The 24,882-nt window shown below is 52.2% G+C and overlaps 9 protein-coding genes across 9 annotated transcripts; 4 read left to right on the forward strand and 5 right to left on the reverse strand.

Moving 5' to 3' along the window:
- Nucleotides 1-1,196: 1,196 nt before the first annotated feature.
- N7539_002869 (J domain-containing protein) lies at nt 1,197-3,658 on the reverse strand (the record flags this gene model as incomplete). Its single annotated transcript, XM_056932472.1, has 5 exons — nt 1,197-1,354; nt 1,466-3,110; nt 3,175-3,401; nt 3,459-3,543; nt 3,629-3,658. 5 exons carry the CDS (start codon nt 3,656-3,658, stop codon nt 1,197-1,199), a joined length of 2,145 nt encoding a protein of 714 aa, XP_056792431.1.
- Nucleotides 3,659-4,904: 1,246 nt separating this feature from the next.
- On the reverse strand, nt 4,905-5,420 carry N7539_002870 (uncharacterized protein; the record flags this gene model as incomplete). The annotated part of the gene is made up of 2 exons (XM_056932473.1): nt 4,905-4,932; nt 5,002-5,420. 2 exons carry the CDS (start codon nt 5,418-5,420, stop codon nt 4,905-4,907), a joined length of 447 nt encoding a protein of 148 aa, XP_056792432.1.
- Nucleotides 5,421-8,604: 3,184 nt separating this feature from the next.
- Nucleotides 8,605-10,333, reverse strand: N7539_002871 (aminopeptidase P family protein; the record flags this gene model as incomplete). Its single annotated transcript, XM_056932474.1, has 3 exons — nt 8,605-8,865; nt 8,904-10,012; nt 10,207-10,333. 3 exons carry the CDS (start codon nt 10,331-10,333, stop codon nt 8,605-8,607), a joined length of 1,497 nt encoding a protein of 498 aa, XP_056792433.1.
- Nucleotides 10,334-11,525: 1,192 nt separating this feature from the next.
- On the reverse strand, nt 11,526-11,711 carry N7539_002872 (uncharacterized protein; the record flags this gene model as incomplete). Its single annotated transcript, XM_056932475.1, has 1 exon — nt 11,526-11,711. The coding sequence occupies one exon, from the start codon at nt 11,709-11,711 to the stop codon at nt 11,526-11,528; it is 186 nt and encodes a 61-aa protein (XP_056792434.1).
- A 196-nt stretch (nt 11,712-11,907) lies between these two features.
- N7539_002873 (SSH4 family protein) lies at nt 11,908-13,680 on the forward strand (the record flags this gene model as incomplete). The annotated part of the gene is made up of 3 exons (XM_056932476.1): nt 11,908-12,406; nt 12,485-12,790; nt 12,896-13,680. The coding sequence occupies 3 exons, from the start codon at nt 11,908-11,910 to the stop codon at nt 13,678-13,680; spliced, it is 1,590 nt and encodes a 529-aa protein (XP_056792435.1).
- A 585-nt stretch (nt 13,681-14,265) lies between these two features.
- On the forward strand, nt 14,266-15,533 carry N7539_002874 (uncharacterized protein; the record flags this gene model as incomplete). Its single annotated transcript, XM_056932477.1, has 3 exons — nt 14,266-14,270; nt 14,390-14,670; nt 15,154-15,533. The coding sequence occupies 3 exons, from the start codon at nt 14,266-14,268 to the stop codon at nt 15,531-15,533; spliced, it is 666 nt and encodes a 221-aa protein (XP_056792436.1).
- A 149-nt stretch (nt 15,534-15,682) lies between these two features.
- pdeA (3',5'-cyclic-nucleotide phosphodiesterase PDE1) lies at nt 15,683-17,470 on the forward strand (the record flags this gene model as incomplete). The annotated part of the gene is made up of 3 exons (XM_056932478.1): nt 15,683-15,724; nt 15,951-16,636; nt 16,720-17,470. The coding sequence occupies 3 exons, from the start codon at nt 15,683-15,685 to the stop codon at nt 17,468-17,470; spliced, it is 1,479 nt and encodes a 492-aa protein (XP_056792437.1).
- A 1,187-nt stretch (nt 17,471-18,657) lies between these two features.
- N7539_002876 (acyl-CoA dehydrogenase) lies at nt 18,658-20,126 on the forward strand (the record flags this gene model as incomplete). The annotated part of the gene is made up of 3 exons (XM_056932479.1): nt 18,658-18,755; nt 18,839-19,687; nt 19,760-20,126. The coding sequence occupies 3 exons, from the start codon at nt 18,658-18,660 to the stop codon at nt 20,124-20,126; spliced, it is 1,314 nt and encodes a 437-aa protein (XP_056792438.1).
- Nucleotides 20,127-21,038: 912 nt separating this feature from the next.
- Nucleotides 21,039-22,025, reverse strand: N7539_002877 (bZIP transcription factor; the record flags this gene model as incomplete). The annotated part of the gene is made up of 1 exon (XM_056932480.1): nt 21,039-22,025. One exon carries the CDS (start codon nt 22,023-22,025, stop codon nt 21,039-21,041), a length of 987 nt encoding a protein of 328 aa, XP_056792439.1.
- Between the last annotated feature and the right edge of the window lie 2,857 nt (nt 22,026-24,882).

Here is a 24,882-nt window from a genome sequence, read left to right on the forward strand (position 1 = left end):
CATTCGTTCGTTCATGGGTAACATCCCATCCATTCAATTGAGTAGTGGGAAGACAGCTCCTCAACACACCACAACAACCATAGGGGTTACATAACTAGACACAAGCATTCAACCCGGGATCAGGGAGACCGTATCATTGGCTTATTTCCCTCTAGACGTATGTATGAAGTCCCGAGCGGATACCTCCTGCCCTACCTTTGACAAAATTTCACATTTTCACCACGCTGGTCCAGTAAATTGACGATAAATATACTGAATGGACGTGCCGGCGGAAAGATAGAACAAGACAACTCAAGGGAGAGTGGATTGAATCCGCGATCAAGGAGTGAAAGCTTCTATCCGCACGGATGTACTCTGTATACGTAGGACGTAGTTACATCGCTACCTCCTTATTCTTACCATCCAATTAATCTTGAGTGGTCGTGCAGTGCCGGGTGGAGCCTACTTTCCGTGAAGAGGTATTACGTTGTAGTGGCATTGTGCTGTCTGCCTATGAGGCCATTGTGGCATCAATTTAAGGCGAGGAGCAACCACTGGAAGCTCTCAAATAGACATTGTCGGCATGTATTGGATCATATTTGGGAAAGACCGCTTCGTTACCAGCAAGGCTTCTCGTACAAAAGGGCTTGGAGAGTTCCTTACTAAAAATGAACCCACGCCAATCGGATACCTATTATGCTCCTGACAATCTAACGGGCTTCAGGATGAAAAACCCAAACTAAACACTTGGTAACGACCTTTTTATGTTTTCAAAGCATGTGGTTTTGTGGCCCTGATCCGAGGCCCTGGTATAAGATAAAATAGAGAGATATGCAAGTGGACATGGATACATAGAGAGATGGAACATTTAGATGATGGGAATGATAGGGTTCGAGGTTGCGGGTCCTGAATCCTTTGATGCGAAACGACCAGAATATCACAGTCAACTGTTCAGTAGGGGGGGGGGGGGGGGGGGGGGGGAGAACGACAACGGTCAACAAGCACCCAAAGCATACACTGACCCCCGACCGAAAATAAGAGAAGAAAGCCATCCCCAGTGGAGGAGGGGAAAATGCACATGAAAAGACGTCCACGAGCATGAGAGAAAAGAGTATAAGAAAAAAAAGTCCTGGAAAGATCGACCTTTCTCAGCCAGTCGTGGTTGCACAGGCCCGTGATGGAATCAACCAATCCTGTGCGGACAAACAACGTTGCAATCAGTCCTCGTCTTCCGTCTCGGTGTCGGTATCGCTGGCTTCTTCCGCGTCACCGTCAGTGTCACTCTCCTCGCTGGAGGAATCGGAAGTCTTCCGAGCCTTCTTAGGCTTGGGCGCTTGTCCGGTCTTGAGGGCTTGCATCTGACCAGCGATTGAATCTGCGGGAGAATTGAATGTCAGTATTTTTGCCTCCCGAAGAAGAGCGCGGAGAAGGGTATGAAAAGCCTATGCAGGCGCTGAGACACGAGTGAAAAGTGGAATAGACGTACCCTCATCCGGCTCGCTAATATCATCCTCCTCCTCCAAAGCAGCCGCCTTGGCGGGGTCGTCGATATGCAGGGTAATCTCCATCTTGGTGTCTAGACCCAGGTAACTGTCACAAACCATATGCATGACAAAGGTGAAATCGCCGACCTGCGGTGGAGCCTGGAACTGCATTTTGAGGGTTTGCACGTTGAAAGTGGGTTTGCCACTATCGTCGATAATCGGCTTGTCAAAAGTGGTGAACGTGAATGGGGGAACGGCCATCTTGCCTTGCTTAGCATCAGCCAAAAAGATGTGCCAGCGGGGTGAGTGGTCTCGGGCGAAATAGGGAGCGTGCGCAAGGGGAGGTTGAACGGTTTCGGTCTTGATCTCAACCTTCTTGCCGTCGACCACCTTTGTGGAGCGGTTCTTGGCCGGCTTGCGGCCCATCAATGCATCCAAGTCATCCTCATCAGGATCAATGTCCTCGAGGTCGAGCTCATTGACAGCTGGGACTTTCGTGGAGCCAGGGGGAACGAAGCGTGCCTTCACAACCAGTTGTACCAGACTGCTAGGAGTGATGACCTTCTCGCCCATGACCTTGAAAAATGCCCTCGATACTTCCAACATGGGAAGCTGACGCGCCACGGTGACAGCGTCTGTGTACTGTTTCTCAGAAAGAACTCCCGACTCAATGGTGAGCTTTCGGCGTTCTTCTTCGGACAAACTCATAAACCTTTGGACAGGCCAATGTTCCTTGGAATGCTCGCCTTCCACAGCCTTGATGACCGAGTCTGTAAAGTGGGGTAGCTGCAAGAGAGGTGAAGAACCAGGAGCGATAGCTTGAATGAGATACTGAGACACCTGGAAGGCGCCAAGAATAGGACGAAGGGTACCAAATGCCAAAGAGATTGCCGTGAACGCCTCTCCCAATGAAAGGGCGATGGGGGCAGCCTCGTACTTCTCCGCATCCAACTTCGTATCTTCCAGATCCACACGACCGAGGTATGCCCAAAGCAACGCCAGAGTCTTTCGCCGAGTGATGTCGTCCATTTGCTTGATCGCCTCACGGTCTTTGGCGGTTAAGAATGTCAGATCCTCGGCCAAAACTCTTTTCTCCAGTCTGGCCAATCCCGCTTCGGCTTCAGCTCCCTTCAACATCTCTTTGAATTCATCACCAGCGGAGAGAGCGTTGATGATGCCACCATCCAAGATGTCTTCCTTGTATTCGCGGAAGATGTTACCGGCGCTAGCGACGAGGACGCGCTCCTTGGTGAAGCGTTGAGATCCGTACCACCACTTTCCGACAATGTAAGGGAGCAGGACACCAAGCAAAGCTCCATATACGAGGAGCACATACTTTCCGTTGCCCTCCATGATGATGAGCTTCGGAAGGGCGATGCCAATGCTGTAGCTCTGCTTGCCGTCGGGGTGGCCGTACTGGAGGTAGTTGTTGCGAACCTCCTCATCAGTCAGGGCCTTGTACGCCTTTGTAAGCTCAACGAAGCGCTCATTCAGGGTTTCCATGGTCTCATTCTTGGCGGGATCCGGGCGGACTTTATCAGGATGGTATACAAGAGACATTCTTTTATAGTGGCGTGAGATAGCCTTCTCGTCGGCGCTCTGGAAGTGGAATATGTTAGTTCGGAAGATACTGGCTATTGCCTCGAGCTGTAGCCGCAGGATGTTGCCAAATAGCTGGCTCCAAAACATGACCTGGTGTCCTTTCACATACCCTTGAAACGCCTAGGATTGAATATGGATCATAGAGCTTGGGAGTTGTGCGCGCCGTCACAAAAATCAAATATGCCATCCAGGCCATGATCACATAGCCCGCAATCACGGTGACGATGCGCTTGATTCGGCGCTCTTTTCGCAGGCGCTTGCGCTTTTGCGCCTCCACAAGGTCGGCATGTTCAGGTTTGAAGTCGGATTGAATCCGGGGGGCTGTGTTCTCAAGATCTGCCAGGGGTTGTCAGAGCACTGGAGTGAGAGAGGCGATCGGCCGGGAAAACACACCTTTGTTGGGTCGGAGAAGGTTGTAGGTGAGAGGAAGAGTGACTAGCCCACTCAAGGTTAGGATGAAGAAGGGGAAGAATTGTCCCTGGAAACGCATTGGCGCTGTATGTTAGCAACTACTCAAAGCGCTCTGACCAATCCAACTGAATAGATCTGGAAATCAAGCTCACCTGCTCATCGTAGGTGTAGTCCGACGACATGCTGCGGCGAATTTAGGGCGACAGCGGTTGCCGCCGCGAAACTTTGAGAGATCGTGAAGAGCCGAGGCGCAGACCCGAGAGAGAGTAGTCTGAGTAAGTCAGTGTCGATTCAGAACAACAGAATAACGAAGATGCCCTATAATCGGCAAATTTGAAGCATGGCCTTGGAGGAATCAAAGGAGCGTGGGAGAGAGAGCGCTCACGCTTCCTGATCTGGTGATGACCGTGTCCTCAAGGAGCCGACCGCCTGCCTGAAACTGCAACTAGGCACCTTGTGGGCCAGGCGGTGAGCTGAGGACAACATTGCACCTTTTGAGGGGCCCAGCGATCGGATTCCGCTCGGGGGAAAACTGGACCCTGATTCTTTACATGACAAACATTACCTTCTTCACAGTTCACCTTAGATGTGAGAATTTGTTGTCGGTTTTTGGTGCCATGCAGCTTACAACGACAATACTATCGACGGGAACATAACTCCTTGAACAGGAAATATTTGAAGATATGTGTGTATCGTTGCACTTTTCAGAGGAATATGGTATTTAGACTTTAAGGTCTGATGGTACAGGCTAGATACTGGAGGTGTAACCCTTATACATGAAGTAAGAGAAGTAATGCCAGGTCCCGTGATAATTGATTTTTTTTCACTGTCTATGCAGCAGCCCCATCGTTGGTTCGACCACCTTGCAATTCTGCTGAAACAGATCCGTGGGAGCGACAACCGACGACCCACCATCAGATGGCCCGGAAGACCGCAAAGGGAGTTCAAGCCTCAACGACCTCGCGAGTCGAGGGCGAATTCAACCGATGTCGGTCGTCTCAAGCAGCCGATGGGAGGTCTGACATTCAATCGCAGACGCATCAGATCGCAGACCAGGACCGCCACGGCCTCCGGGTCACGAAGGGGACCAATCCGACCTTCCTTCATGAGGGACGATCTTCATTGCTTCAAGTCAGGGACCCGGGAGATTCCATGTGTTCTGGTTGTCTCAGTTATGCTTGTAGCGTCATAGGAGGACTGTGGTCGAAGGGCGCGCTCAGATGTGAACCAGAGATGTTGAGATGGAGTCTCTGGCCATACCAAACCGGGACTGGATTGTTTTTTTCACGATGATCAGAAAAAGACCATCGCTTCGAGTCGTGATGAAAGACAAAACATCAGATACGGAGTTTTGATAGGTGTTTTTTTTCTTGCTTTTGAGCTTCCCCGATAGACGGAAGAAAAACAGCCAAAGAATGCAGAGATCTCTCAATCTCCCATGGTGATGCATCGCAATCTAATCCCAAAGCCAAGTCAGAAAAAGGCTTGTCATAAGATCAACTCAGATTCTGGCGGTGTCACATACGGGTCAATATAGTCTAGACCGTCAAAGTATTCCAGCATACGATAGCACAGATTCAAATCGTCGCCCGGCTCCCCGCCAAACAGGCGGTATTGCCGCGCCTCGATACCACTGCTGAGTGGTACCTGCTGCGGAGCTTCCTCATGGATCGGCCATACCGTCAACCCAGAATGCCAGATAGGGGCAGGGTTGAGAAGGTGTGGTGAGCCAGGAAGATTGCAGATCGACACAGAGCTGTTGTGCGCGGCGGCGGAGTGAGGATTTTGCGATGGAGACTGGGCCCTCCAGATTGATGCTGGTAAGACTGATGATGGATCTGAGATGGAGTTACAGAACAACCCGAGCAGGTCTCGATCGAGATGTTTTTGCTTGCTCGAGCGAGGGCGAGGGCGGGTACGGCGACGATTGTGTCTTTGGCCCATTCTTCAGATGTTGATCGGTGGTGAACGTTTCACAGGGGAGTATCGGCAGTTTGCTCTGCGGAAGGATAAAAAAAATATGTGCACGAAAGGAAAAGCAACTTTTTGGGGTTAGAGGTTGAAAGGAGTGACCATCACCCCCTTTTGGAAAAGGAAGGATGAGATAGAGCAAGAGGAAAAAGAGAAGCTGGAAGGACGGAGCGGCCGGGATTGTATAGATTTATACAGAGGCTCTACAACGTTCCGGCAAACGAGCCATGAGTCGACCAGGAGTGAGTCACTTTACTCCTTTAGGACCTTGCAAGGGTGCTGACTAACTGCCAGAGCCAATGAGACGACCATGTGGCAGTCTGCCTGACCTGATCAGGACAAGGAAAAAAGGGCAGCGACCCACATTTCTGGGTGGGTCTTGCATGTACCCGGCAGATCACCGTACGAGTTTTTTTTTTCCCTTTTTTACTTAACGAGTGGCGCCTAACCCTTGCACGACAGGAGCGCTTGTCAAAGGCGGGATCTAATGGAGTCATTTCGATCTCCTCGCGGCGTGACTAGCTAGCATGATTCCGATCGCGTGATCCAAGACCCCGATTATCTCTTGTTCTCTATGCTTGACACCATGAGTCCCTATCACTTCGTGAAAGCTTGGGAGTGGAGAAATCGACCGACTTCATGGTGAGCTTCTCATGACGAAAGAATCATGAAACCCTAGCATGTGGTCTGGAATGTGTGAATTTTGACCAAGGTGACTCCACGTCTTCAGCCTGACCAAGCCGAAGAATGACGACAGAGATTTCCAGTTCAGAAACGGGAAAAAATGAGAAAAAGGAAAAGAAAAAAAAAAACCCCTCCCAGAAACATACGGGATCTCGGGTATCGTACGGGTCCTGGCAGCTCCGGCTTCAACCGGCGATTGGCCGTCCAGCAATCCGGCCTCGCACGCTCTGGGAGTGTCCTCATGTACTGGCTACAATGCTGACGGTACAGGAGTAGTCAGAGGCCTATGTACAGTTGTACACAATACACGTGGTCTATCATTGATGCAAACCTCTGCCATTTACATGTGACCAGACTGCATCTACTGCAGAAATGTCTTCGTTGGCCGACCATGGCTGTTGCTTCGATGTCTTGTCCCAATTAGGGCGAGGACCGGCCGGATACTCGGCCTCATGCAATGAAGGTTTATACGCATGTCACTCCAATACTCGCCAGCAACATGAAGCAAACATTGTACGTACTACAGACGAACTAGTCACCAACTCACTATATTACTAATTTTAAATTAGATTGAGAGGATCCCTGTGTGTTGACAGACAGAAAGGAGAGTATGGAGCCTCTCACTGTACATCGCATGAGCTTTCTGAGACGTGCCATGGAGAGGCAACGAGGCATGGTCCAAGTTGTCTCGGAGCTTGCTCTGAATCGCCGAACTAGCGACTTGAAGAATGGAGAACGGCCTGAGTAGACTAAGAGTGTGCGCTGCTATATTTGGGAAAAAGGGGTTGACAGATTTATTGGAGTTTCGGAGAGTAGATTATGTACCAGGTATGTATCTAGCAGTGGAATACAGGGCACACCGGCGCATTAAGACTAGTAGGCTAAGAGTCCATACTACTCCTCCACACGATTGTGGTTGTAGTTTTGTACATATAGCAATAGTACACTCCAAAATTCAAATACAATATTGACGGGTAACACACTGCTGTCTCACACCAGTATATTACTATATTCACTTCCAATTTGAGTACTACGAGGTGGGACTCGCCTGCCCGATGGCGCCGTTGAAGGCATGTCCCGATCTATCGATCTAGCTTTTTCCATTCAAGGTCGCTTGTGGTACAATGGATAGTGCATATTCATGAAATTTTCCGAAGGCAAGCCCCAACCGAGCTTTACCGGGTTGTTTCACTCTGCGTTTTGTACAGTAGTAGACTACAATGGATGGAATTTAGCATTCGGACGAATAGCTACGATCGCCGTCTCAATTCAACATCTTGCAAACGGTCCAAACAAATTCCTGCCTTTTTATTCTATTTCGATCCGTCCTGAGGTGGTCCTGTTTCCCGCTCTGTAGTCTCGGACCCTTGCATCGATCAACCACGACCTTCCAACGCATTCCAGTCCTGAAACGCGGTCAATTTCAACACGTGGAGCCACGTCACAGATCGGCAAAATAGCCGGAGCTTGGTCTCTGCCGGTTATCCCTTGCAGAATCTTCGACTGAGATCCGGATTCAACAAAAGATCCAGCCCATGGCCCGACCAAGAATTTTCATCCTTCCCTGTCAAGATTTATGATTTCAGGCTGGGTGAGATTGTACGGTCTAGCGAGGGAGAAAACGTGGGAAACTCTACGGCTTTTTGGGACTTCAACGGCCTACCAACTGTCGTACTGTAGACATACAACGTGGGAAAGATCAGTAATATAGTGCTGTTCTGGTAGTTCATCCCTTCTTTGACCCACCGGTCAAGTCAATCTGCCAGGGCTGCTTCTCAGCCCTGGCAGTTCCACCGGGAGACTAGCCACTATCCTGCTAGTTGCAACATGCGGGTAGTAATTGCATGGTTGCAAGGGATTTGCCTACCATGCGATCTCGATCGAAGGATCCAGAAACAATTCGTTCCAGCCTCGAAATTGTACTGCAGAGGATCGCCAGCCAAGGCAGGTCTGCACCACTCTGGCCCTCTTCCAACGGAGCGGTGACTGACCCCGTGGTCCACCACATGGGTACTAAGGGGACAACGATCTTCCTCCTAAGTATGCCAATAAAAAGCAGTCTTTTCTCTTCTTGCAGAATGCGCGGAAGATCTAGAATCTCATATCCTTTCCTTATTACCTCTCATTGCCTCTCAGTCTCAGAAAAGCGGGCCGCGGTCTAGACTCTCAGATCTCCATCTCTTCAATCTGCGCACGTTGAGAAGAGCTGGATGCTAGACTTGACCCGACTTTGGAATTTCGTTCGGCTTATCGTACCTAAAAGGCCGAGTTGAGAGTGCAATAGAGCCGGACAAGATGGGCCACAATGCTGAGGTCTCGCTGGCATTCTCGTTCGAATATGTACAAACACCCAGTCGAGACAGACGGCCGTGCCAAGCCCATGGAGCGAAACTGGAGGAGGGGTGACTGGCTCATCAAGATGTGCTGCACGAATACATGTGTGCTCATTTGCCTTCAAAAATGCCCAGAAGCCTCAGACGCCACTTTCCTTGCAAGCCTTCCTCGCAGACTCTCTTATAATTGCAAGCATGTCCTCCCCCTTCGGAGCAGTAGTCAGATTTTCATAACCGTTGCGAGTGACCAGGATGTCATCTTCGATTCGTACTCCGCCAATGTGAACGTATTTCTCGGCGACCTCAAAATCAATATACTTTGCATGTGGCTGTTTCCGCGCGTTTGCGAGAGCCAATGCCGAAAAATAGATACCCGGCTCTACGGTCACAACCATACCCTCCTGCAGTGGCGATGCTGACAAATCGCAGGGGGACAAACTGCCAGGGGGTTCAAAATAGGTCCGTATTGATCGTGGTCAAAGTCAGGATGAAGAGCCATGATTGACGACTCGGACACATCGTGAACCTCGAGCCCAACGTGGTGGCCGAGGCCATGGGGGAAGAAGACCTTAGAGGCGCCGGACTCGCGAATCTCGGAAAGGCTGCCGCCCTTGAACACACCAAGATGCAGCAACTCAATGATGGCTATCTCATGAGCAAGGTCATGAAGCGAAAGGAATCGGGTTCCCGGGCGGATCCGCTTGATACATTCCTCCTGCATACGCTCGACAACTCGATAGATATCCCGAGTGTATTTGCTGGGCCACTCGCCTCCAAGCGGGAATGTTCGTGTCACATCGCTTGCATAGCACTGCCATTCGGCACCAGCATCGAGACAAACCAGTGGCTTATTCTTGAGAGACTCGTTGTTTCGCACATAGTGAAGGACAGAGGCGTTGGGTCCCGAGGCGGCAATGATCTGGTACGATTGATTTGGAGCACCATGAGAGATGCATGTGTTCAAAAATGAACCTTCAATCTCCGATTCGTTCGACATCTGGTGAATATTCTGCAGAATCTGGCGATGCGCCAAAGCTGACACCCGGTTGGCTTGCCGGATCATGCGGATCTCAAACTCATCTTTCACTCCTCGAGCGGCATCCATAGCTGGCCTGAGCGAGTCCGTATCCACTGGTAAGTCTGCAGAGAGACCCTCGGGTATCTCTGAATTGTGGACCATGTAGAGCAGACTGTCTTGTGGCCGTTTGCCTAGCCACGAAACCAGCTCAGGCACGAGCGATGATTGATACATCACCCGATCCGCGTTGTACCGATCCCGCGCCTCCTCTCGCGATAGCGTTGGGCCCATCCAGATCGCGCGCCGGAGATCAAAGTCAGGCACGAACAGAGTCAACACATCCTGACCGATATCGTACGTCAAGGCGCAGTCAGATTCGCCTACGCCGCTGAGATAATAGAAATACCGTCGCTGTCGGAATGGACGGGATTGATCAGAATCACGCCAATTGGCCGTGGGCTCACCAGCGATGAAAATGAGACCATGCGACACTCCGAGCCTACTTGCCACGTTGCGCGCATGTTGCTTAGCTAGGCATCGGAAGAAGGTCAATTAGCGGGGGACCGCACGCAGGTAGATAAGGGTTGCGAGCTGACGCCCTGCACAGTGGCAGATTGCGAATATACACATCGTATAACAGAAGTAGAAGTATTCACTGCATGCGTCCAACCATCTGTTGGACCTCGCGGCTGCGACCTCGCGACAGAGTGAAAATGAAGCCTACCTGGGTACTTGTCGCAAGACGTCCCCGATACAACCAGGCGGATATGACAAGGATCAACCGCGTTGATGACGATGTCAGCCGGGTCCATAGAGGTGTCGCCAGGACGCGCGCAAGTCTTGACACGCATGGTCCGAGATTTTCAATCGAGGGATCGTGAAGGTGAGTCAAAAGAGGGTGTGACGAAAAGGGATCAGACGGTTGATGGCCGATCAAGGAACACCGAGGGAAGGGAGCAGTGAGAGAGGGGGCCCGCCCGTGCAGCGGATCTCCAACTGATAATACCACAGGTACGACTACTAATGCATCGCGATAGCTGACTGCTATCTCGCACTGATTGACCGCATAAGAAGGTCCCTCCCACGACTGCTTTAGCCCAAGATTTCCATAAGTAGGAGGTTGTATCCCTACATAGGTACCTACCTATGCAGAACGTGTACCCCGAGATTCTGTAGATTGGGGAAACGACGCCTCACCCTTCCATATACTCTACAGTCTAGTACACAGTAACTCCCTCACTCCTACGAGTGATAAGTCGACAGGGGTCAGGCGATTAGTACTGTGAAGCTCACAGGTCGTAGGAATCACCTACTCGAGGGGATTCAGTTTATGAATGGTAATTTGAAAGACTTACTACTAACTTAATACTGTCGGAGAATTAGAATCGATGTCAAAGGAGCTACTCCCATCTCATTCCTCATCCTTTGCGGCAGCTTGTCCCTGAGGCCTAGTAGGAGAGTCAAGGAACAGGTTCATTTCTGCTTCAGACTGTGGCACGCATCTATGGAAGTACGTAAGTAATGACAGTGGTGATAGTTGAGACACGATGGAAGTTGACCTGAAGATGCAGCGGGTTAGTAGTAAGTAACGGGTACAAACTAACAACGTACCTGGAGGCCATTTCTCATGCGTGATTTTCGTATTCAAGTACAGAAAACGGGGTACCAGAAACGGACCAAGGGCTAGCCTAAGCCCGGTAGTACCGCCTGGAGCCTGTGTGCCAAGGAGGCGACTCCCTCCTATCCAGGCAGTTAGTAGTACTAAGTTGAAGAGTTCGAGCAAGTTGTAACTAGGGCAGTACTAAGTACTTACTCGTATTACTAACTCACTCATCAGTAGTAGTACTCACTACAGGTTGGACTACTAGTCGTGGTAAACCACTCCCCTCGAATGGATCTCGGCCCTTTCCAGCGAGCAAACGGTCTTTCTTTCCTCTAGATTCAAACTCCTATAAGGTCAGACCCTCGCCTCAACTCACTTCCGTCCTCATCTGTGCCTCGCGTGTCATTGCTCACTTGGTCGCTGAACGTACGACCTCCTGGCTATTCCACAGTCCACACCCAGGACTGCAATCCATCGCCGTTATCGCTGCGCTGCCCCACCTCCTTCTTTTTCGGCTCAGTCTTGACACTCTTATCCTCCGCGCCGTGTGCGATTGGAATTTGGGACCATTGCGGGCACTTGGCATTGGTGACCGCTTTGCCTTTACCGTACTTGCGCTCGGACATCGTCGATTACAGTACTACTACTACTACTACCACTACTACCGCACCCAATCACTCCACCTTCGAGACCCTGCAGCCTGAACCTCTTTTTTGCCTCTCGCCTCTTACCGCTGACCTTTCTCCTCATTGCCGTGATTCCTCATCAATCTGCGTCGTACCTACATCTCATCCGCTCCCTCCCCGTCCCGGTCCATGAAAGATGCAGAGCCCTGAGGCAACGGGCCCTGATGCGCTCGCTGACCTGCCCTCGACGTTGGTATCGATGATAGCCACTCCGTCGACGTCACCGCTTCGACTCATCGCTTCCCAAACGCAGACAGCGTTCACCACAACCTCAACAGCCCCATCATCGTTCACGCAGGATCGAATACAGGAAAGCCTGCAACATGTGATCTCCCGTCTCTCGTCAACCTCGGAATCCACCGCCGGCCATGCCGTCACTCTCAGTAGCGAGTCTTCCGGCTCGACGGGCAAAGGTATCTTGATTGGGATACTCTCGGCGTTTGGCTCGGCAGCGATCGCGTTTGTGGTTCTTGCCATCTTTTTCTTCTTCAAGTATACTCGCCGCGGGCGGATTATGCTCGATCGCATCGGTCGCCCCGGCGAGTATGACGACGAACAGGCCTTTCTCCGGGAGGAGGAAGCGGCGATGGAATCCATGGACGATTTGATGCGGTCGGAATATCTGCGCGCAAAAGGTATGACTCTTTCCAACCTACAATTGGCAGGATCGTTGTCCCTCATCGGGTGAGCATGTGGCTGATGGCCCGATACAGCATTTGTTCAAGCCAACCCTCCCGAGTCCATGCAAACCGATATTTCGCTCTCCCAATTCCTGGCGATTCAAGAAAAGGGTGTCTCCGCGTGGGAGTTTCAACCAGAACTCGAAATTGCCAACTGCTTCGTCGAAGCTCGGACAGAGATCGAGTTCTTTGATTCTGAGTGTAGCGTGCAGACCAACCTTCCCCTCCCGAAGCAGAATGAGGTATATTACTGGGAGGCCAAGATCTACGATAAGCCAGAGACCACGATGATTGGCATTGGCCTGACGACGAAGCCTTACCCTCTCTTCCGAATGCCCGGTACGTGTGGACTTCGTGCAATCGGGGAGATGTGCCGTCTAACCCCCGAGGTGTCCTCCTGTTGCCTGTGAGCTCGACTAACATGGACGTTGTGATTCATTCTAGGTCTCCACAAGACGTCCGTTGCCTATGAATCGACTGGCCACCGCCGCAACAACCAGCCATTTACGCCATCCTCCTATGGACCTCCACTCTTACAAGGCGATGTGGTTGGCGTCGGTTATCGCCCGCGGTCGGGAACCGTCTTCTTCACGCGCAACGGCAAGAAGCTCGAGGACGTTGTCCACAACTACCGTTCTCAGAATTTGTTCCCCACCATCGGTGCCAATGGCCCTTGCACAGTGCATGTCAATTTTGGCCAAATGGGCTTCGTATTCATCGAAGCCAACGTGAAGAAGTGGGGCCTCGCCCCCATGACGGGGAGCCTTGCCCCGCCTCCACCCTATGGTAGTGAACAAGGCAGTATTCTGCTCGAGTCCGGTCGTGAAAGCGCTGCTTCCATCTCTCAGCGCGTTTATCAGTCGTATCATGGACGGAATCCTAGCGCCGTGATCCCTCAAGCTGTGAGCCCCGGGCCGGTGCGATCACCTACTGAAATCTCCTTGGCCCAACTGGCTCATATCTCTTCCCGTGATGACGCCGGCGAGGGATCAAGCCGCGTGGGTAACGAGGGAGAGGAGCCTCCGCAAAACCCCCTCGTTGCAACCCCGGACGCTGCCCAGGACCATGAGGCACCACCTCCAGAGTACTCCAGCCCCACCGGCAGCCGAAGGGGCAGTGATGCATCCTTGCAGCTGCGATCCAGCGGTGCGACTGATCAGCGTCACTCCCCCCTGTCCCCAGCTCGGACCGGCACAGTTCAGATCTGCCCAGCTACGAAGCCGTGGTAGATCAAGACCTCGAGGAGCGTCATTAAAAGTCGACCTCTGCGCTCGCCGCTCGGTCCCTATTTGAATCCTCTCGACATCAAGTTCAATTTTGCACATACCCACTCGTTGAAAGCCTTGTCTCCGTCTATTTCGTCTGTTTTCTGGGTGGCTTCACTCATGGGTTAGGTCCCATTCCCCTCTGATGTATTCTGTTTGCGGCGTCTTTTTATCCTTGAGCGAATCACGAATGGCGTTTCAGCGGCTGCGAATCGGGCTGGCCCGGGAAGTCTGGTGTGTTTGGGAACGAATCCTCGGTGTTTTTGCGTGTGTATCGGATATCTTGGTCATTTCGAGGGGTCGAAGGTGTTGACCGGTTGAGTTGCGTCTTCCTGTTCGACCATCGACCCCCTTGGCCTGCTTTGTCTTGTTTATCAATGCCCCCTCAGCGGTCAGACTGAGTCATCGTCTCGTCTATAGACTCTTTACTGTTCTCGACTCTTCTTTTTCAACGAACGTATTTGCTGCGACCGCGTCTGTAATTCACGCTCGATCCGCCCACTGTTGTCCCCGTTGAAGATGTAAACAGCAGGGTTTTCTTGGCCGTAGATGCTGTATGCCTCACACCCTTAGCGTACCTGATAAGCCCTGCAATGTGCCGACCCAGACTGTGATATCATGGCGACTTCCCAGGATGCCTCATCATTCGTCGTGGGGGCTACTAAACTTGCAGCGGAACGGTCATCCGCCCATTCAACCGCCGATCCAACTTGGAGCGTTCCCGCCCAAAGGGCTCCACCGAAGGCCCGCTGGGGACATTTTCCAATTTTGACGAAGCGAGGCTCTTTTCCGAAGGAATTCGCAGTCTGACGACAAGACCGAACATCCAACCTGATTCAGCTCGTGCGAAAAACGCATCTGATACTGTAAATATCCTGTTCAAGGGCAAGCTCGTCGACCCCTGGACCGACGAGGACGATGCAACAGGGTGCTGTTGCACTGGCACTGATGTGAGTACGTACTAAATATCGATGGCTCCAATGTGGAGACTGCGCCAAGGCCCACCCCAGCCGCCCCGGTTTGAAGAGCTCTGAGCTCATTGTCCATGCTTCAATCACCACCCTTCTAGGTTCAGGATCGTTTAGACGCACGAGCAAGCTTCTCAGGTGTTGCTGAACAGCCGCAAAGCCCAAATTGCGGCTTGATCATATCTGAGACTCTGGGACATTCAGCGGGAGATCCAGCTTGAAGGTCCCGAAGCCGACTAGGTTGCTCCTGGTCCACAGTCTGTTCACGCATCCATCATCAATTGGGGACTTGATAGCTTATCCAGCATCAACTTGCGATTCCTGCGAGCAGCCTTTGCGACCCGATCCGCCCAATCAGTGGCTGTGGACGGACACATTTTTACGGTGCAGTAGCGTCCTGTGCCCTGCTGCATTCCTAGTGCCCTCCGCCTCCACAACTGGCTGTAGTACACACTACAAACCAAGCAAGGTCCGTCCCCGCTGAGCGGAGGATTCGGTCTCGATCCTGGTTTCGCTAAACACGCCGTTGTTCTATCCTGGGCGAGCCTGCTTGACGCATCGTACTCAGTGACACTGTCGCATCAGCGATTCCCGCCCGGTAATCATCAAGCTGCGCCTCAACGTCGCTGTTCCTTCCCCGCCACCGATACGCCCTTGGCCCGTCTGGCGCGCGTCTACGGCAACCCCGTTCGGGGCCAGCATCTGTCACAAGTACCAGCCCAGATCGCAAGCACTCTCTTCTCTGTGATACGAACTCCCCTGCTGCATCTTCGAAGCCGAAAGTGCTTGCACTGCACTGCCCGCGTCGATCCACCAGATCGCGTCGCTGCATTCGAGAGCTGCTCTTAGTAAGGCTTCCCCTCAAGATTCCGAAATGGTTGATTCACTGACAATCGCATTGTCAGAACAAGTGCCACAGGCCACTCGACTGAGTCGTGCGGCTCAAACCCTCGACAATTGTCTCGGATTTGTTGCGGCGCGTGGTGTGTAGGCCAAAAATGGCGGAACCGGAATCCCCCGCGTTCCAGGTCATTGTCCTAGTAAGACTCCCGTCTCCTTCGCAGCTGAGTCTCAGTGAACTTCATTGTGATTGTTCTTCATCTACATAGTCCTCTGAAAGAGAGGATAATAATCAGCAAACGCACTTCTAACCCCCCAGATGATGGTGTCATTGATGAACAATTTCTTTCAAACCAACGAGGTCGATGAATTGACCTGTTGGCGTGGCTTACACTCCTCGCCATCTTGAATACTGACCATCGATAGGGCCCCAATGGCGGTCCTCGAGAGGATCATGTTACCGGTCTTTTGGTACGGTCAACATCGATGAACTGGGTCCCTGGATCGGTGGTCGCTGTGGATGCTGGAACTCTTCTAGCAGGGATCATCCGCATCTTGAAGAACTTTCTGCCCGATGCGATAGACGAGCAGAAGAGAATGACAGAGGGACCCTTTAAAGGGCTGCAACTACCGGCAAAAAGCGCAGAAGCAAATGCCGCGCACATATTCCGCGAAATCATCGGTGCGGTGCTGATCACGCATCCTCATCTCGACCATATCTCAGGCTTGGCGATCAATACCCCAATCCTCGAGGCGGGAAGTGGGCCGAAGCCCGTCGCAGCCCTGCCATCAGTGCTATCAGCGATCAAGAACCACATGTTCAACGACATCATTTGGCCAAATTTGTCAGATGAAGACGGTGGCGCGGGCCTGCTCACTTATCAACGACTGGTCGAGGGTGGCAATACGCGCTTTGGAATGGGAGACACCAGAGGTTACGTGCGGGCCTGTAACGGCCTCTTGACCAAATGTCTTTCCGTGAGCCACGGCCATAGCAAGCAACGGTTCCACCCCGAATCTGGAATTCATCACCGAGTTGGAAGCACGATATTTCCGCCTGACCAGTATATGCTGTCTTCACGGGCAGTCTCTATGGACCAAACCGATGGAAGGTGATTCGCTCTCTGTTCCATATACCTCAAGATCATCCTGAAGATAACTATCACGCTGAGGCCACGCACTAACGAAGCTACAGCTTTTACTCTCCGGCTCGCTCCCCACACATGCCTCCTTCCGTCTCCGGTCCAAAGGAATCTATGATGGCTTCCGTGGAAAGCTCAGCTTTCTTCATTCGTGACCATCACACCGGAAGAGAAATCATTATCTTTGGGGATCTCGAACCGGACTCAGTTTCCCTTGAGCCGCGCAACAAAAGAGTGTGGGAGGCTGCTGCCCCCAAAGTCCACATGGGCCGTCTGGGAGCAATCTTCATGGAGTGCTCCTTCAGTGACAGCATCGACGACTCTTACCTATACGGTCATCTCTGTCCTCGTCATGTAGCGGCAGAGCTCAGTGTACTCGCCGCCAAAGTCATGGAGCTACGCGATCCCGCCTCGCATGATAAAAAGCGAAAGCGCCCTGCGAGCGGATTCGGAGATAACACCGGCTCCCCTCTTAGTCCCCGCACAAAAAGCCGTTCCAATCCCAGCTTTGAGAGGTCGGAGCCCCGTTCCGGGGACGTTCGGGCTCTCGACTTGCCAGATACATTGGTCGATCGGATCGATAGCAAAGATTTTGCAGGGGTCTCCGATACAGCGAGTTGGGAAAATGCTGATCCCTTACCTTTGACGGGATTATCGGTATATATCATTCACATCAAAGAGGGTCTAGACGACGGGCCCCCTCCGGAGGAACAGATACTGAAAGAGCTAAGAGCGCATGCCGAGGAAGCCCACCTGGGGTGTCAGTTCTTCATACCGGATCCCAATCAGGGCATCTGGGTTTGAGTGAACGGAGAAATCGGCCGTCAATGGGCTGCACACCGCTATGAATTTGATTGGGTAGTTTTGTGTGCTTACGTCTGGTGAGCGTTGTAGCAAATTGCATAGTTGATGGGCAAGTAAACACACGCTGGCCTTTTACGGTTTCACACCATAATCGATGCTTCTCGAGGTTCATGTCATGTAGACGCTAAAGCTCAGCCGTAATCCTCGAAATCAGGTCGAATTTGCGCCCACGCTCTGTCTAAAGCCAGACAGCCCAGGCCCCCATTCGCGTGAAAATTTTGAGTCTTGAAATCCCTATCAAAATCAGAACCTTACCCAGGATAAGTCAAGATCCGTGAATTGGACAACGACACCTGTATTGGAAGTCGCATGTTATTATTGCAATAACTGCTTGCCTCTAGACGCCAATCTCACAGCCACTATGGAGACTCTAGCTACAAGCCACAAGGGACGACCACTGGTGCAAATGATCTACAGTGTGCCGACTCTGCCGACTATCGGGAGTGCGAGACCCGCATTGTTCCAACGTAATGAATCAAAAAGGCACTGGGTATTGAGAATAATGGTCCGTCGACAACAGCACGTAGTGGACTGCAGTACATGTAGTGTTAAACCTGGGGCTCACCAAAGTTCTGGGCAGTGCGCTAGGAGTAGTGATGCCGAGGCTCGGAGTACAATCGGACCGCAATTCAAATGCTGACGACGAGGGCGACTACACAGGATATATAGTTATCGGCCAGGCACGGGAAACCCAAGGACGTTGAATAGAATTGACAAACACTGTGGATGCTCGATCTGATGAGATTCATGGTATCCATAGATATACATATGTAGGGTAGGTTGTGGTACCTTGCCTAGGTGCGTGACCCGAACTGTCTCAGGTAATACCAGGCAAGAACAGGTTACTATTGTCGAGTTGTACCCCAAGGTACAATCTTCACAGCGTTTGGTTCATATCTGGCGGCACCCCACCGCCTCCCCACGAATGATCGGAGATGACCCCAAAGCCGCCGATAACCGAGGCTCAGCGGCCGCGGCCTGATTCCCTTGTGATTTATTGTTTCTTTCGATCTCAACTCCACCACTTTCGATTTCACTCTCTTGATAGCACCCGGAAGGTCGTTCACGTCCCAAAACTTGCAAGCTCATAGTGTGATCTTCTCCCCAACCGTGGGCACATATTCATCATGGCGTCCATCGCTCGCGCATTGCGACCCCTGTCCCGCTCAACTCCCGCCGCCCGCTTGACCACCAGGCGTCTTGCTTCCGTTCGACCCGTTCAGAGGTGAGTCGTGTGGCTGTTCGATCGATGTACTCATAGGAAACCTGATCGAGCAATTGCCCGTTAATACTTGTCCGGATTCGCAGTGCCTATGCCTTTTCCACATCTTCCCGCAGGCGGGAGGCCGACCTCTCTGAGCTGACTCCTACGCCCATCTCCCTGTTGACCGAGACCGAGTCCATGATGGCCGACATGGTGTCCAAGTTTGCATCTGAGCAGATCGGCCCTAAGGTTCGGGACATGGATGAGGCCGAGACGATGGATCCCTCCGTGGTGGAGGGACTGTTCGAGCAGGGTATCATGGGTATTGAGATTCCCGAAGAGTTCGGCGGAGCCGGCATGAACTTCACTGCTGCGATCGTGGCGATCGAGGAGCTGGCACGTATTGACCCCAGTGTCAGTGTCATGGCCGATGTCCACAACACCCTTGTCAACACTGCCATCATGAAGTACGGCGATGCTCAGTCCCACCGCATGTGGCTGCCTAAATTGAGCACCAACACTGTCGGCTCGTTCTGTCTGTCCGAACCCGTTTCGGGCTCCGACGCATTTGCCCTTCAGACCAAGGCTGAGAAGACTGCCGACGGTTACAAGATCAATGGCTCCAAGATGTGGATCACCAATGCTATGGAGTCCGGTATCTACATTGTCTTTGCCAACCTGAACCCCAGCGCCGGTTACAAGGGTATCACCGCCTTTATTGTCGAGAAGGGCACCCCTGGGTTCTCCATCGCCAAGAAGGAGAAGAAGCTCGGTATTCGTGCCAGCAGCACTTGTGTGCTGAACTTCGATGATGTCGAGATCCCCAAGAGCAACTTGCTTGGTGAGGAAGGCAAGGGCTACAAGATTGCTATTGAGATCTTGAACGAGGGCCGTATCGGTATTGCCGCTCAAATGACGGGTCTGGCTCTCGGTGCTTGGGAGAATGCTGCGCGGTAAGTATAATTTACATACACTCCAACATCTTCGCGGCTGATCAAAATCAAAACTAATTTGGTATGTGATAGGTACGTCTGGAACGATCGCAAACAATTCGGCAAGCTTGTCGGCGAATTCCAAGGCATGCAGCACCAGATGGCTCAGTCCTACACTGAGATCGCCGCCGCCCGAGCTCTCGTCTATAACGCCGCTCGCAAGAAGGAGGCCGGCCAGGAGTTCGTCAAGGATGCCGCCATGGCCAAGCTCTACGCTTCTCAAGTTGCCGGTCGTGTGTCCGGCCTTGCCGTTGAATGGATGGGTGGTATGGGTTTCGTCCGCGAGGGCATCGCGGAGAAGATGTTCCGTGATAGCAAGATTGGTGCCATCTACGAGGGAACCAGCAACATCCAGCTGCAGACCATTGCCAAAATGCTGCAGAAAGATTACACGAATTAGAACAAGGAAATGGTCCTCTCCTTAGACTTGTACCATCGGCGAACATTTTTGACTTTCTGTGGCTTGGGTTAAGCTTTTCTGTCGCGCCAGATCTATCGGGCTTAGGGATGCGCGTTCAATGACCATCAATGTACTTCACAGGTTTCTGCTTCCAATGACTGCATCGGTTTTTCAAGGTTACTTCTACTGATTTGGATATGAGAGTAATGCTCGAAATAGCAGTCGTAAAGTATGTTCAGTAACTTGGTACATGACGTCTCGTGCCGCCAAGATTGTTTCCTATTCGGGCAAAATGCTGCCAGCTTGTCCCACCTCGCAACTGAACCTCACCTCTTACTCCCTTCCCTACTCAAACACCACAAAGCAACCCTGGTGTTTGATCACCCCCTGAAAAACGAACCGACGACCCGACATGACAGACGGCAGATTTCAAGGTCATTGCTGTCGGGCCTGATCCTGGCAACTCGCCCGCGAACGCAAGTTGATTTTCTCGATGTTTTTGCTTCGTTGATGGACACGATGATCTTGGCTGCGGACCACTCTCGAATTGATTCAGTGAACAGCCGATAATTGCGGGCAGGAAGTCACACGAAGCTCATTTTGTGAGCATCCGTGGTGCTGTCTTCCCTTCTGGACCTCGCGCTCAGTTTCAATTTCGATGTTATTGCTGTGCATCGGGAATGGGCCACCATCAAGAATTTGCAAGTCTGCGAGCAAGTCGAATGCGACATTGTTGCCCAATGTTTGAAGTCTCTGCTTTGCGCCGCCCCGCCAGCCTCGAATTCGTGGCGTGTATTGCTTGGCAGGGCTGGCCTGCCCGCCCGTCCTACGCTCATGAGCGATGGCGCAGTTCACCGTCCCATCGGCTCTCCATTTTAACATGACCGGTCTGTATGTAAAGCGGCCTTGTGGTCACGACTGTGAGTTCCACGGATACGAAAATGACGGGTCTCTCTGCTGAGCTGGGCCATGCTGGGTTCGATATGGGGCAGAGGCCGGCTGGTATGGAGGTGTGGGATTACCCTGAGAAGGAGCATTCATGCCCGCCATGGACAGAGGCATTGTCCGATGATCAGGGTGATAGCTTGACATGTTGGGTACTCCATCCCCTCCGGCTCCCGGCCCTGAATGATGGGCCACCTGATATGCTTGGCCGAAAGAGGAGTCTGCTCCAGAGTGATTCATACTGCCTGCGCCTGCGCCCCCGAAATTCATTTGGGAGGATACGAGAGGGGCAGTAGGTGCCGCCATTCGTGGACCTGGTTGCTGCAAATGTCCCTCCAGGGCGTAGGCCTCCATGCGAGGCGGGAACTCGGGGTCTGAAGAGTCCCCAATAGATGACGATCTTGTGCTTGAATACGACTGCTGCCATTCATGTGGATGGGAGCGGCTGGAGACAGACATACTCGATGGTTGGCGAGGCAATCTTGTCGAGAGCTGATGAGCTGACGAAGGAAATTGAGGCGACATGATTGTATTCGATGTGGGTACTGCGGCTGCCGATGCCGATCCATGAGACCTTTCGGCAACATCCCATCCACTACGCTGAGGCACAGTTTGCTCGGGGTTGCTTGTGAAACTTGAAGGCCCCGTGAGGCTCGAAAGTTGGGTTTTCAACCGAGCAATCTCGTCTTGCAGGGTCGCATTCTGTCGAATGATATCGTCAAATTGCTGATTTTGCGACCGCATGCTGTCCACCTGCGTTCGCAAGAGAACGACCTGTTGTTCCAGCTGTTCGATATGCTCCTTGGTGCGTTGTCGAATGGATCGTTGAGCCTCGCGATCCATGGCCCGTTTGCGCTCTAATTGTTCGGCAGATAACGAGGAAACCTTTCTCGATCCAGAGCGGGATTCCCGCCTTCTAGACGGTCCCCCTCCTTCCCTGCTGCTACTGCTCATGGTGAAATCTTCCCTTTTCTCTCCTCCAGAGTTCATGAGAAGAATGCGACCTCTCAACAGGAAAACAAATTTGCCCGATAGCCGAGCGCTCGGTCTTGTCTCGCTTGAGCACGGATTTGTAGATGATCATAGGGTACAGCGCTCGTCACCGCGGGAAGTGGAAAAAAAAAAAAGAAAACAACCCGCGAATCTTAGAGAAGCTTGGAAATGTGTCTATGCCACGCAGGGCCTTCTTTGGGATTTTAAAACGGTCAGGATCGCTATCAGCGCGCCTCTTCCAGATTCGTTAGGGGGAGGGGAGGCGGCGTCACCCCTCCTGAGACGCCGGAACCGAGCAGAGTCGGCTGGTGAAAAGCGCGTCGAGTTGGTTTCGAAAAGGCTGTCTCTTGTCTTCTAGTCTGCCTTGCCAGACGAGGATTATCATGGGCACCAAAACGCAAAGCCTACCATGACCGCCTCACGGGCCTACAGGTTGAAATAGGCACTCTGCGAAGATTGAGCCCCTGCTCCCATCACCCGATAACAAAGGGGAAAAACAGCTCAGGAGTCCTTCGAGCTGAGCGATGATCCTCTACCGCGACAATCCCGCAGATTGCACTTCTCCAGATCGTCGCTAGCATCAAAGTTACATCCCTCCAAGTGCAGTCAATCTCCCGACTTCCGAGTGGTGGTTACGCCTAATGGGTAGCAAAGCCACGGCCCAACCAATGACCATATCCGGGCTACTGCACGAACCCTGCGGAGACGTCAAAAAAGCCCTGAGTCGCCAAGTGCACTGGAATACTGTCCAAGATTGCGTCTTCTTTAGGCGCTCTAGTCCCTTTGGGTATATAGCTCGGCGCCGATGGCAAAAGGACGCCCGTGTCCCTCCCCTCCTTCCAGCCTCTCCGAGAGTTGTTGGACCATCCGCGTCCGGCAAGAAGCCCATTTCCCCTGAAGCGCGTAAAGAGAACATCTCTGACTTTATCTGACGGAGATGGTCTTGTGACGCGGTCAATCTTCATGACCAACAGATAACAGCGCGTCTTCTGAGGATTGACGGGCCACTTTGTCATGTTCATCGGCAAACACATGATCGACTCGGCCCAGATGTGGACATGCAGATCATCGAGTCCGTGGGGCGTGCGATGGATCAATTTCTAGGCCCTACTTCGTTCTTTTTCCATCGGCATTCATGCGCTGCAAATGAATCGCATGGACTGGAAATCAAGATGTGCTGGCTAGCGTGCGGACTACCGCAATCAGCTGTCAAATTCGTTGTTACAGATGCTAAAGAAAACCTGCATCTTTCAATATTGAGACTTTTTGACCTGCCCAACAAAGATTCCTTTGGGTGGCTGGCCCCCTTCTCTCAAAGACGGGACAGATGAAAAGTCCGTCTACTCGAAGTTTCTGGACTTGCGCAGACCGGGGAGGTGTTGTTCTAGAAGGGCCAAGTGCCGCGCATATCTCCTGCTCACCCGCGACGCTAAGCAGCTAGCTCACTCGCAGTTAACCTGATGAGCCGGGCCTCTAGGCAGCTTCCGGAGTCATCATGCGGACGATGTGTCATAATCTTAGCGCGCTGCCTCGTAGGCCCATCTAAGCGACGGTGATGCATGACGACGGGGCAGGGGTGGAGCAGCACGCTCTTTGTTGGCCCCCACTTGCACGGCTCCCTCGATTGCTTCGGTTTTGCGCTGCGTCCGGCGTCACAACTGCGAGTAGAGCAGGATTGAGACGAGGGACATCTGATCGATCCTGGTCGATACTCTGGAAAGTATGACCCGACAAGTAAGGCAGAATGGGTAAACGGCGGGCCCGCCACCCCCCCTCAGTTGGCGTCAACGTCGCTCTCAGACATTTCGCGATAGAAGACGAAGGCACAATAATGGGCAAACATCCGAGGACGAATCGATCCGACATGGGCCTATCGCGCGCTGTGGTGGCATGATATGAACACATTATGATCGACACATGATTTCAAAGATGTCGAGGGTCCAACCTCAGATTTAGCGCATATTCTATGCGCAAGCGCCACCGGTCAAGCCGCCTGACATGGTATACTCACGTTCATTGACAGAGATGCTTGCTTCCCTTCCTGAAAAGTTCCCTGTCAGACCCCTGCACACACCGAAGCTCGGATACCCGGCCAACAAACGCTCCAAGTCAAGATTTGAGTAACGGCGAAGATCCTGTCCGTTGGTGACGCTTAAACCACTCTGTCGGAGAGAGAGACTGTCAGGGATGCCATGAGTTGTTGGTCCCCAACAACGCCATGCGCTGGCACGTTTCTCACGTTTCTTTCAGTCCGCAGTCTTGTTCCTTGTGCCTTTTATGGCAGAGTCAATTTTGGAGGGCCAAAATGGGCTTGCAGAGCTCGGGAAAAGGCTTCCACTGACGAAGATGCAACATATGCACTCTAGACGCAGTACATTCACAATACGGGGCTCATTCTCCAGCCCGCCTGAGGAAATCAACAACGAGGCGCATGCTAGACGCCATCCAGTCCCGTCGGGACGAGAAACTCCAACTTTTCCACCTTGGCGGCAGCAAATTATTAACAAGGCATGTCTATAGATTGAAGTTGACTGGTGCACTCCTCCTCTCTCGATCAAACATTAATACCCAGACCCTAACGCAAAGCCAGTCATGCTTTCCATCGGTGACCCCGATAAGGAGTGGAAATGATCGATCAATAAGATCGATTCCTGAGCTTGGAAGCAGCGATCAGAGTTTCATATTGGGCCGCAGTATACCACCTCTCGACTGGGCACGGTACTTCCATGTCCCTTCGCTTGGCGCATCGCGCTTGCGAGTGAGTGAATGTCGGGAAAGGGCTGAGTGAATGATTCGTGATCTCTGACGCGAGTCGCGA

Source organism: Penicillium diatomitis, assembly GCF_028827545.1.
Source record: "Penicillium diatomitis strain IBT 30728 chromosome Unknown utg000003l_segment0_segment0, whole genome shotgun sequence".
Classification (NCBI taxonomy): domain Eukaryota; kingdom Fungi; phylum Ascomycota; class Eurotiomycetes; order Eurotiales; family Aspergillaceae; genus Penicillium; species Penicillium diatomitis.